This window comes from Lipotes vexillifer, unplaced genomic scaffold (genome assembly GCF_000442215.2).
Source record: "Lipotes vexillifer unplaced genomic scaffold, Lipotes_vexillifer_v1.1 scaffold532, whole genome shotgun sequence".
NCBI classification, from domain to species: domain Eukaryota; kingdom Metazoa; phylum Chordata; class Mammalia; order Artiodactyla; family Lipotidae; genus Lipotes; species Lipotes vexillifer.
In genome coordinates, this window is record NW_006798027.1 from 1,617,869 (window position 1) to 1,630,474 (window position 12,606).

At 40.0% G+C, this 12,606-nt stretch overlaps 1 protein-coding gene across 2 annotated transcripts in view; it reads left to right on the plus strand.

The window, feature by feature from the left end:
• EFL1 (elongation factor like GTPase 1) overlaps positions 1-12,606 on the plus strand; it is a 137,748-nt gene that overhangs the window by 100,466 nt on the left and 24,676 nt on the right. For both annotated transcript variants that reach the window (XM_007470071.1, XM_007470072.1), the window contains 2 exons: positions 4,064-4,211; positions 9,958-10,940. In XM_007470071.1, the coding sequence (XP_007470133.1) occupies positions 4,064-4,211; positions 9,958-10,940 (1,131 nt within the window). The remainder of the gene's footprint in view (positions 1-4,063; positions 4,212-9,957; positions 10,941-12,606) is intronic.

Sequence of the window (12,606 nt, forward strand, 5' to 3'; positions counted from 1 at the left end):
CCTGCTGAATTTGCCGTGCGTATTCTTGATTATGTTATTGACGTGTACGCCATTCTGTATTTCCATGTCAGAAGTTTATACCCATTGTTCTGTCTTCTTGTTATTACAATGTCAACATCTTATTTTACATTTAGAATGTCTGGGAATACTTCTCTTGATGCCAGTCTCAGTCCTCTGAGCCCTCAGAGGATATTTATTGTCCCTTTACTCTTTGCCCTAGTTTCTTATGCCCATCCTTACTTTGGGGCAATAGCCCCTCTGTTTACAGATTACATGTCTAATGACTATTGGGATGTCCCACCCTCCTATAACTCAGCTTCCCAGTAGTACTGCCCCTGAGAAGCACTGGGCAGTTGCATTGTTTATTTCTGAACAGAACATGTGTCCCCAGGCCCTCTTTTCTTTTTCATGCTGACAAACTGGGTTAACTAATCTAGAAGACAGCCTTTTTACTCTTCTTTTGGTGTGAAGGCATTCCAAGCATTTGTTCTTCCACTTTTCTTTCTCTGACTTCCTAAGCTGAGGTCCAGATGTCATGGTGGCCGCCACTCTGCTCCGTGCCCACGGGGTCTACTCAAAATCCAACACCCAAACACAGAGAACCCCACATGCCCAAAGCCACTATTATTATTTTCAGCGTCATCATTGATCCTGACTGTGTGCTACATTCTAAGGATTTGACATTATCTCATTTAATCTTCTCAACAGCCGTGTGCTATTTTTTATCCTCATCTTCACATGAGGTAAACTGAAGCTTAGAGAAGTTAGTTAACTTGCCCATGGCCTTACAGTTAGCAGTTAGTAAGTGGTTGAGTCAGGATTCAGACTCCTGCCTCTGGATCTTTATTTTTAGGAATCCAAGAAATTCTGTTTACCTGAGAGCAGAGTTACTGGTTTCCAGAATTTTTTCATCCTTTATCCATATCAGTTAAAAGAAAAGAGCCCTCTATACATATGTTTATATAGATAAATGAACTTTTGTGCTGATGTTTTATGTACAAAATGAAATACACACAAACATAGAAATTACTTTAAAAATTGAGATGAAAATGAAATAACTGTCTTTTAAAATATTCTTATTTGTATTTGATGGAGATATGCACTGTATATATAAATAGGTGAATATGTATTATTTATTTATGATTATGGTTTATAGTTGCATTAGTTATGTAATACTGCCTAACATATTACTCCAAAATTTGGTGACTTGAAAGAACAGTAATCACTTATTTTTCACAGTTCCTTTGGTCAGGAATTTTGGAAGGGTTCAGTTTGGGGATGTCTCATGCAGTTGTAGTCATATATCACAGCAGGCTGCAGCCGTCTGAAGGTTTAACTGGACTTCCACGGTGGTTCACTCACAGGTGCTCATAAGTTCGTGCTTGCTGGGGACCTCAGTTCCTCCACAGGGACCTCTCCTCCTTGCTGCTTGATTTTCCTAGAGCACCGTATGGTTACTGGCTTTAGCCAGTAGTCCAAAACACTAAAACAGAAGCTGCAGTACGTTTTGTTAGCTAGCCTTAGGAATCACATGTCACTTCTGCAGTATTCTGTTGGTCAGACAGGCCAAATTTCTTTTGAAAAAGCTTCTTCTGGGCTTCCCTGGTGGCGCAGTGGTTGAGAGTCCGCCTGCTGATGCAGGGGATGCGGGTTCGTGCCCTGGTCCGGGGGGAACCCACGTGCCGCGGAGCGGCTGTGCCTGTGAGCCACTGCCGCTGAGCCTGCGCATCCGGAGCTTCTTGCTCCGCAGCGGGAGAGGCCACAGCGGTGAGAGGCCCGCGTACCGCAAAAAAAAATAAAAAAAAAATAAAAAAAAAAGCTTCTTCTTTGCTTATTGTTACACTGTCACCTTTGCCTTGAAGTGACAGATTTAAGTGTGTATGTGAATGTGAGTGGGTTTTTTGTTTTTGTTTGCTTAAGAATTTGTGGACTTCCCTGGTGGCGCAGTGGTTAAGAATCCACCTGCCAGTGCAGGCGACACGGGTTCAAGCCCTGGTCTGGGAAGATCCCACATGCCGCGGAGCAACTAAGCCTGTGCGCCACAACTACTGAGCCTGCGCTCTAGAGCCCGAGAGCCACAGCTACTGAGCCTGTGCTCTAGAGCCCGCGAGCCACAACTACTGAAGCCTGCGTGCCTAGAGCCCATGCTCTGCCACAAGAGAAGCCACCGCAATGAGAAGCCTGCGCGCTGCAATGAAGAGTAGCCCCCGCTTGCCGCAACTAGAGAAAGCCCACACGCAGCAGCGAAGACCCAATGCAGCCAAAAATAAACAAATAAATTTATAAGGAAAAAATTAAAAAAGAATTTATTAGGTCCTCATACTGGTAGCATGGTAACTGGTTTTGTACTTTGTAATTTGGTGATGGAGAGCTGACAAAAAGCTTTGTCATTTTTTAAAAAAATTATTCCCTTGGGCTTGTGTGATATGTATTATTAGTGGTCTTCATGCAAGAATCTTTTTAAGCCATATTTCAAATTCTGTGAAGGTTAACTTCACACTAGATAATATCTGTCCACGGAATTAGGCAAAGGAAAACTACAAATGCTGAAAAGGAAAACATGAGGGTACATCCGTCACCCCCACATACAGTGAAATCCCACTCCCTGCCTTCCTTCAGCATTTCACGCATCCCATATGTGGCTCTTGACCATGACCTGTGAGGGTGCCGACGCCCATTATGGAGTGTGGCTCTATGGCTGTCTGCCTGCAGGCTTCAAAACCAGTGTGTCTGTGACCTTGAGCACAGGTTCCTTAAGCTTCTCTATGCCTGTTTGCTCATCTATAAAATGAGAACAGTAATCATTCCTGCCTCATAGTTAATGGGTTCATATATGTAAAGTGCTTATCTGGCACACTTAGCACTATAAAGTGTTAGTTATCATTAAGAAAAGCTTATTTAAAGAATAAATAGATATGGAATAGATATGGGTAGTCAACTTGTGTAGAATATATTGAAAAACCACTGCTTGCAGAAAGCTCCTGTGGTTTGGTTTGTTTGGCATGTTGAAAACCAAGCATTGAGGAATTAACTGAGTCCTTCCTTCAGACGTAGAAGTGAAACAAGACTGTGTAAAAATGCCTTCAAAGCCAAGGTCTCTGCTAAAGTAGTAACAAGAGAATTCCCGTGACCTGCCTTGAGTGAATAGTGGCCACCACACATATGAAAGGTGTGAAAAAGCAGCGGAACTCAAGATGTGGATCCAAATCCCTACCTGTACCCCAAGAACTGTAGGGAACAAGCAATTAGATACTGAAAGCACCAGCAGAGTGGAATGCAGAAGGTACCCATAGCTCACGGGATAAAGTGGCTGCTTAGTGTATCCCACCTCTCACCCAAAGGGCAGCTTTATTCTAAAATCCACAGTTCTGTCAAGCAGTTTCATAATTTATTTTTTATTTTTTATTTTTTTGGCGGTACGTGGGCCTCTCACTGTTGTGGCCTCTCCCGTTGCGGAGCACAGTCTCTGGACGCGCAGGCTCAGCGGCCATGGCTCACGGGCCCTAGCCGCTCTGCGGCATGTGGGATCTTCCCGGACCGGGGCACGAACCCGTGTCCCCTGCATCGGCAGGTGGACTCTCAACCACTGTGCCACCAGGGAAGCCCAATAATTATTTTAAATATGAGCTTCTGGTACAGTTTCTTGAATTGAGTATCATATTGAATGCTTCCTTTGCTTATTTGTTGCTTTTATAGTTTTATAGGTACTGTTTGGGAAGAATTCTGTTACATTTCTAGGTATATATACATGTGTAATACATTTAGGTGGATTTACAACTATAACGATGGTAGTTTATATTTGCTGAGTGTTTGAAGAAGTGGCATAGATCAGCTTTGGGAGTCTCAGTGATATGTTTGTGACACGTGTGTCATGTGAGCTGTACAGGTAAATTACTAGAGGGTAGTTTTCTTCACATTGCTATATTATTTGGAAGAACAATACACCATTATTTTAAGAGTTTATTTCATTATACTTTTCCCTTCAGTTTTCTCACAGATGTTATCTTTAGATTATATTAGTCCTTATCTTGTATTTAATCAGTATTTCATTTTGTTAACCTAGGTGAAATGCCTCAGCTCGTCAGAGGAATGAAACTGTTAAACCAAGCTGATCCCTGTGTCCAGATTTTAATTCAGGAAACGGGAGAGCATGTTTTAGTCACAGCAGGGGAAGTTCACCTTCAGCGATGCCTGGATGACTTAAAAGAAAGGTTAGGTGATAACAGAGATGAAGAAATGATAGCCCCAAAATCGGTGGGATGCTTTAGCGTTTCCTAAACCCACTGAACTTACACTGTGGTTTGTCTTTGGAGAAAAATTAAGTGCCCTCAACTTAAACATGAACTGTTATTGTGTTACTGGATCATAGATTTAATTTTTAATAACTGACAAATAGTATTCACTACTATACTTGCATGATTTTGCACTTTTAGTTTGAGTCATAAAATATTTTCATATATATGTATTTTACTTTAAGCATATACACACACAGCATATCAGGGCAACAAAACAAAATCGTGTTTTGAAAACATGGGCTGTAATTAGGATAGACTTCCTTTCCTTATTGATGTGGTCTCTACAGTGTAAACCTTCGGTAAATCGTTATATTTCTCTATCATGGTGATACATAAGTGTCATAAAATAGGCATCCCAAATAACTTTTTGTAAATTATGTTTTTCCTCTTTATTCCAAAGGTAATATATGTTTATTCTAGCAATTAGGGAAATGCAGAAGAATAAAAAGAATCATTCAGTTACCATGCAGAGATAACTATGACCATTACATTTGGGTCCATAAATCCCTAGTCTGTTCTATGTGTATTCAAATACCTACAGATATCTATACACAGCTCTGATTATTTGGTTAAGATAAACTTCTGGAAGTATAATTGCTGATTCAAAAGGTGGCATATTATATTGCTGGCATATTTTTTAGGCTTATGATCCATATTATCCTTAAGAAAGGCGGTTCCAGTTTACCCTGAAACTAGCAAGATGTATTTGAAAGTGTCTCTTTTCCCAAACTTCTGCCAGCCCTGTATATCATAATTTTAAAAAATTTCACCAACCTGGAAGATGAATAAAAGGTGTTCATTGTTAATATACACTTTCTGTGCTTAGTAATGATACTGAAACTTTTTTTTAAATTAATTTATTTATTTTTGGCTGCGTTGGGTCTTTGTTGCCGCGCGCAGGCTTTCTCTAGTTGCGGTGAGTGGGGGCTACTCTTCGTTGCGGTGCACAGGCTTCTCATTGCGGTGGCTTCTCTTCTTGTGGAGCACGGGCTCTAGGTGCATGGGCTTCAGTAGTTGCGGCACGCAGGCTCATTAGTTGTGGCTCACGGGCTCTAGAGCACAGGCTCAGTAGTTGTGGCGCACGGGCTTAGTTGCTCCGCGGCATATGGGATCTTCCCGGACCGGGCTCAAACCCGTGTCCCCTGCACTGGCAGGCGGATTCTTAACCACTGTGCCACCAGGGAAGTCCCTGAAACATTTTTTAATATGTTTATTGGCCATTTGTTTTTCTTTGATGAATCACCCTGTAATGGCCTTCCTTCCTTTTATTTTTCAATTTTCTGGGACTTTAATAACCATAATAATAATTATAGCTAAAATAATAATTATAAATAATCAACATGATTACATACTAAATACTACATGTTAGTCACTGTGTTGAACTCTGTGTGTCTCATTTAATCCTTAAAACAACCTAGTAAAATTGGTGGTGGTGGTAGTAGTAGTAGTAATAATTGTTGCTGTAATACAGTTACTACTTTACTACTACTAATAACAATACAGTAGAATAAGAAGAGCTGCTCCTGCAGCACCATCCATTTGGGTTTCTTTAAATGTTTTTATAGCCATAATTAGTACAAAATTGGAAGGTAGGTTTTTCTATCTCTTTCATGTTGTCACCATTTTCTTAGAATTTCTGAAGGTATAATTATAATGTTGATTAGAGAATAATCCTAATTGGATAAATCGTAAGGCATAATGTATTTTAAAATATTAACTTATTACAATGAAAATCAAGATAGCGGTTACCTTCATGGGGTTGGGAGAATGCATAAGGGGGCCTTCTGAGGGCTAGTAATGTTCTGTTTCTTAACTTGAGTAGTGGTTTATTTACATGGTGTTCATGTTGTGTTAAGTCATAGATCCAGTAGAGTTTTGTTTTGTGTACTGTTCTATATGACTGTTAAATTTTACAATTATATACTTAGAATAAGAACATATATATAATGCTAGAGGGTTTTTTTACCTCATAGGACAGAGCCTATGCCTTCTAATATATAAGCTTTTTTGACTTTGATACACATGTGCAGAAATGCGTTATGTACATGCGTGGGAGACAAGGAGGCTCCTGTTATCTCTAGGCCAGAGAAACTGTCAGAGCTCTTATCCTACACCTCTCAAGGTAGTCATGATCAGATGTGGCAGGAAGCCACAGGAAATTGCTGATGTATTCAGAGTCTACTGCACTTCTTTTGAAGTAATCACAGGCTCTGCGCTGCCAGGATTTAAAGATACTTTAGTCCTGAGGCACTTTGTAGGTGTGACAACCAAACGCGCACCTCCCCTTCCATGGTGTGGAGTGATTTTAATTAAAATGGGAGAATTCTTGGGAACCTTAGAAACTGGAAGGACTAATATGACTTTTAGTAGCCCTTTTGACCTTATGGTATGAGGAAAATAGGACAGTGTCATAGTACTCAACTCTCATAGTTTCAAAGCTGTGCAGTTGGTTTTCTTGAATGTTCTAAGTATGATGAACATATTTTCTCTAAATAAAGATAACTAAAAAAATATTTTCCTGTTTCTAAGATTTCTAAGTGCTTTTCTTTCTTAAAAGCCAGGAGTGGGGGGCTTCCCTGGTGGCGCAGTGGTTGAGAGTCCGCCTGCCGATGTAGGGGACGCGGGTTCGTGCCCTGGTCGGGGAGTATCCCGCATGCCGCGGAGCGGCTGCGCCCGTGGGCCATGGCCGCTGAGCCTGCGTGTCCAGAGCCTGTGCTCCGCAGCGGGAGAGGCCACAACAGTGAGAGGCCCGCGTACCGCAAAAAAAGAAAAAAAAAAGAGTGGGTATTAAATTTTATTGAATGCCAATTTAGCATTTTTAAAGATGGTTACATAGATTACTTTATTAGACACTTTTAATGTGATATTTTAACAGATGTCCTAATACAAATCAAGTTTTAGAACCTACAGTAAAAACTACTTAGTGTTGGAGTGAATTATTCCTTTAATATGCTGTTTAATTGGATTTTTCATTATAGTATAATGGCTAAGAGCATGGATTCTGAGGTCAGACCTCGATTTGAAACCCAGCTTACTAGCTCTGTGACTTTGGAGAAGTTATTTGATCTTTCATATTTGATTTTCTCCTCTACAAAATAAGGATAATAATATACCTACTAAAGAAATAACACATGTAAACCACTTAACACAGTACCTCATACATAATAAGTGATTAGTAAAAATAAAACAAAACACACACATATATATCCATTTTTGTCATTGTCATTTTATCTTAGATTTTATATCTCAGTTTTTGGGTAAGATTGAGCTACAGTTTTGTGTATGTCTGCTGTCTTTTTCAGGTTCAAGTGTCAGAGTAATTTTAAATGAATACAGTGTCAGGTAGACATCCATCTTGTGTATTCTGCAACAATGTATATAGCATTGGAATAAACTAATCCTTGAAAGTAAACCAACTCACTGGCAAAACCAAAACCTTTCTTGGAAGTGACTTTTATTTTTAGAAAATTTTAATTTTCTTCCTTACATTGTGATTTATTCAGGTTCTGTATTCTAAAATCAGTTTTGGTAACATATTTTTACGAAACCATCTATTCATTGAGTTTTCAATTTTATCACAAAGTATAAAATCAGATAAACCAAATTCCTGCCCTAAACCCACAAAATATAGAAAGCAAAAACAAATCTGGAATCAAAAGTAAGCATTTCAAAACCTTTTACTTTTAGTATTTAATTTCCTTATTGAATAACATTTCCCAGGGAAAAAGCATTGTTCCAAGATCCAAAAATTTCTTATATATGTGTACATACACACGTATTTATGTATGTGTACATACATATATATATGTACATTTATGCATATGTCCATCCACCTTGCCAAAAGTAGACCAGACCAAACCTTTAGTATTTCCTGGGAATGAGGTAAACAGAAAATAAGAGAAAAAGAAAGACTGTGTGGTTTCATTGTCATCAGAATCAGACCATGTCAGTTTCCAGAATCTGCCCTCTGTGAACTTGTGACTCATCTGCAAGAAAGTGCAGCATGAAACTAAGCTTGACCCATTGTGAGAAAGGGGGCTTTCTGAACTTGGTGCCAGACTGAGGTTCAAGACCTGTTGAGGTTCAAGACCTATGCGGTCTAGTAGAGTAGTCGCTAACCACATATGGCTATTTTAAATTAAATTAAGATTAAATAAGATTAAAACTTCAGTCCCTCAGTCACATTAGCCACATTTCAAGTGTTCAGTAGCTACGTGTGGCTATTTAAATGTAATTAAAATTAAATGGGGGCTTCCCTGGTGGCACAGTGGTTGAGAGTCCGCCTGCCGATGCAGGGGACACGGGTTCATGCCCCGGTCCGGGAGGATCCCACACGCCGCAGAGCGGCTGGGCCCGTGGGCCATGGCCGCTGGGCCCGCGCGTCCGGAGCCTGTGCTCCGCAACGGGAGAGGCCGCAGGGGTGAGAGGCCCGCGTACCGCAAAAAAAAAAGAAAAATTAAATGAAATTAAAACTTTGTTTCCCCAGTTGTACTAGCCACATATCAAGTACTCTGTAATCATAGTACAGATATAGAACATTTCCATTATTTCAGAAAGATCTTTTGGAGAGTGCTACTCTCGACAAACTCCTAGGTCTTGCCAGCCTCACCATGAGCCTCATCAAAGCCAAATCCACTGTCAGGATTTGACTGGATATCCTGAAGTTCTGTGATTTTTTTTTCTCTTATATCTCTTTAGAGTTATAATCATTGAGCTTTTCTTCTCCAGATTCTTAAAGTGGCAGATAATATTTTAAAGAATTCATGTAAAACCTTATTAAAACATTTATTCTCCACTCAAAACATTCTTTTTTAAAAATATTTTAATGCCTATTTTATTTTATTATTATTATTATTTTTACATCTTTATTGGAGTATAATTGCTTTACAATGGTGTGTTAGTTTCTGCTTTATAACAAAGTGAATCAGTTATACATATATATATGTTCCCATATCTCCTCCCTCTTGCGTCTCCCTCCCTCCCACCCTCCCTAATCCCACCCCTCTAGGTGGTCACAAAGCACCGAGTTGATCTCCCTGTGCTATGCGGCTGCTTCCCACTAGGTATCTATTTTATGTTTGGTAGTGTATATATGTCCATGCCACTCTCTCACTTTGTCACAGCTTACCCTTCCCCCTCCCCATATCCTCAAGTCCGTTCTCTAGTAGGTCTGTGTCTTTATTCCTGTCTTACCCCTAGGTTCTTCGTGACATTTTTTTTTTCTTAGATTCCATATATATGTGTTAGCATATGGTATTTGTCTTTTTCTTTCTGACTTACTTCACTCTGAATGACAGACTCTGGGTCCATCCACCTCACTACAAATAACTCAATTTCGTTTCTTTTTATGGCTGAGTAATATTCCATTGTAAAACATTCTTATCTAAATACATGGTTTATTTATTTTGAGAATGAACAAAGCAGAGAGATTCTAGTACATGCAAAGAACTCCCTGAAGGTCTGTTCCCATTAGAGGTGGTCTTTTGAATCTGAAATGAAAGTGGGTTTTGAATTCTGGTATAATGTAAATTACCAATATTTCCTAGTAAAATAATTTTTATATTTCTATGTTTTTGCAGAATATTCATTATGTAATATTTCTACGTGGGCGTTTTGATGCCGTTTTGATTATAACCTTGTGTTATTTCTCTTGACTCTGTAGGTTTGCAAAGATTCAAATCAGTGTATCTGAACCCATTATTCCATTCAGAGAAACAATCACAAAACCCCCCAAAGTTGACATGGTCAATGAAGAAATAGGCAAACAACAAAAAGTTGCAGTCATACACCAAACAAAAGAAGATCAAAACAGAATCCCTGAAGGAATCCAAGTTTGCTCTGGTGGGCTAATCACCATGACAACCCCCAATAAACTTGCCACTCTCAGTGTTCGAGCCATGCCCCTTCCAGAAGAAGTCACTCAGATTCTGGAAGAAAATAGTGATTTGATTCGTTCTATGGAGCAGTTGATATCCTCTTTGAATGAGGGTAAAAACACTCAGATGATTCACCAGAAGACCCAAGAGAAAATTTGGGAATTCAAAGGAAAACTAGAGCAACATCTAACAGGGAGAAAATGGAGGAACACTGTTGACCAAATCTGGTCATTTGGCCCAAGAAAATGTGGGCCCAACATATTAGTAAATAAAAGTAAAGATTTTCAGAATTCAGTATGGACAGGCCCAGATGGCAAAGCATCAAAAGAAGCCAGTAGATACCGAGATTTGGGCAATAGCATCGTGAGTGGCTTCCAACTAGCAACGCTCTCTGGCCCCATGTGTGAGGAGCCTCTCATGGGTGTCTGTTTTGTTCTGGAAAAATGGGACCTAAGTAAGTTTGAAGACCAAGCAGCAAGTGATAAGCAAAATCAAGAACAAAGTGATCTGGTAAAAGAGGGACAGGGGGAAGGTGAAACCTGTTCTGGTAGAGATGAACACCAAGACCTACAAGGTGGCTGCTCCGAGCCCTTTGAGAAGAGGGCTTCCCAGAAAGGAGAGTCTTCACTCACCGACTGCTATGGACCCTTCTCAGGACAGCTCATTGCCACCATGAAGGAAGCCTGTCGCTATGCACTGCAAATGAAACCTCAGCGTCTGATGGCAGCAATGTACACGTGTGACATCATGGCCACCAGTGATGTTCTCGGTAAGGCAAGAAAGGTAAAGACTGAGAAATACCATGAATAACAGTGGAAGTCTCCCAGATCAGAAAGCTTAAACTCATTTAATATTTTTTTTTTGCAGAAGCTACATTATCATCTGATTTTCAGGAACTAAGATCTTAGAAAGCCAGAGGCCTTAAATATTAAAATCTTGGGGGCAAGGGAGCGGAAGTTTTGCCAACTTAGGATATTTTATTTTGCAAAAATAGAAAGACTTTTCTGCAACAGAAGGCCTCGTAAATGAGGTTTAAACTTCTCATATATTTTACCATCCAAACCCGTGCAGTAGTTTTTCACAAGGGAATAACCATATCAATCTGGGTAACCAAAGTTGTGATAACGATCAGAGAATAAGGGGACATTCTCGTACTCCTAACACAAAGGGCTTCTGTGAATTCGGGGTGTCTTCTGAAGAAGAAAATTATTTGGGACTTGATCCAATGCTAACTATTATATCAGATCCTACTGCTGATTTTTCTCTCTTTGGGGGAAGAACCTTTAAGATCTCAGGAGACCTTGAACCCTGGCACTTGGTAGCTGTTTTGACTTTTGACAGATTTTACTTCAGTGAGACTTATTTTTTCACTTCTGAAAAAGAAGGTAATAATTCATTGGAGGTTGTGAAGAGTAGCATGAGAACACAAACTGCTTCAGCGGTGAGAAGGGTGGAAGGGGGAATTGAGCACTGCATGAGCGAGTGGACCAAATGGTCCACTGTGTTTTCTCGAGCTCTGAGGTCCTTTGAGTCAATACGTGGTTCCTTTACATTCTTTTTGGTAAAGTTCTTTTGCTGCTCAATTCCTAAAATCATAAATCTAAATTGTTGGGGGTTTTCTTCCCCAAAAAGAAATTTAGGCTTGCTTCACAGTAATGTTCCTGTGAGAGGAACGGAGCACCCATAGCAGCATTTCAAAAACAGTTGAGTTAAACACAGGTACATAGATTTGGTTATTCTGGGACGGCTTAAAGCCAGTATGTGCTGTGAGTCAGATCTGCAGATACGGCCTGGAATATGTGGTGTTTTTTAACCTTACTTGAATACGGCATCCTATTAACATCTCACAGAATCCGTAGCTTAGTTCGAGGAACACCGATCTAGACCATTCCCAGGTGTTCTTCACATTTCCATTGAGAACCTTCTTAATTTAAGAAGGCAGAGGTAGAATTAGAATCAAGCAGTCTTAATTCCTTCCAAAAAAGACCTCAGAGGTCTTCTCCAGTCTCTCCTACGCTGACAGATGCTTATACCACCTCTGTTTGAATACTTCTGTTGATGGGCAGCTCACAGCCAGTTCCGGGATTAAACTGTCTTTCTCATATTGAGCAAAAAAGTCTTGTCTCCTGCTGGTTTCTCACCGTTCGTCCCTCTTACATGCAGTAGCACTTCATATATTTGAGGGGAGCTTTCGCTTTCTAGTTTTATATGTAGGGGAAAACTCTCCACATCCTTCAGCTGGTTTTCAGGATATGATTTTTTTTAATCCTTCAGTTGTTCCAGTTGCTGTCCTTTGGACATACTTCCTTCGGTCAGCCTCCCTCTTAAATAAAGCAGCCATAAACAGCACTCCAGATACCATCTCACCCGTACAGACACAGACACACTGTTACCTTCCACATGCGGTACAGCATTCTTCTTTTAATGCGGTTCAG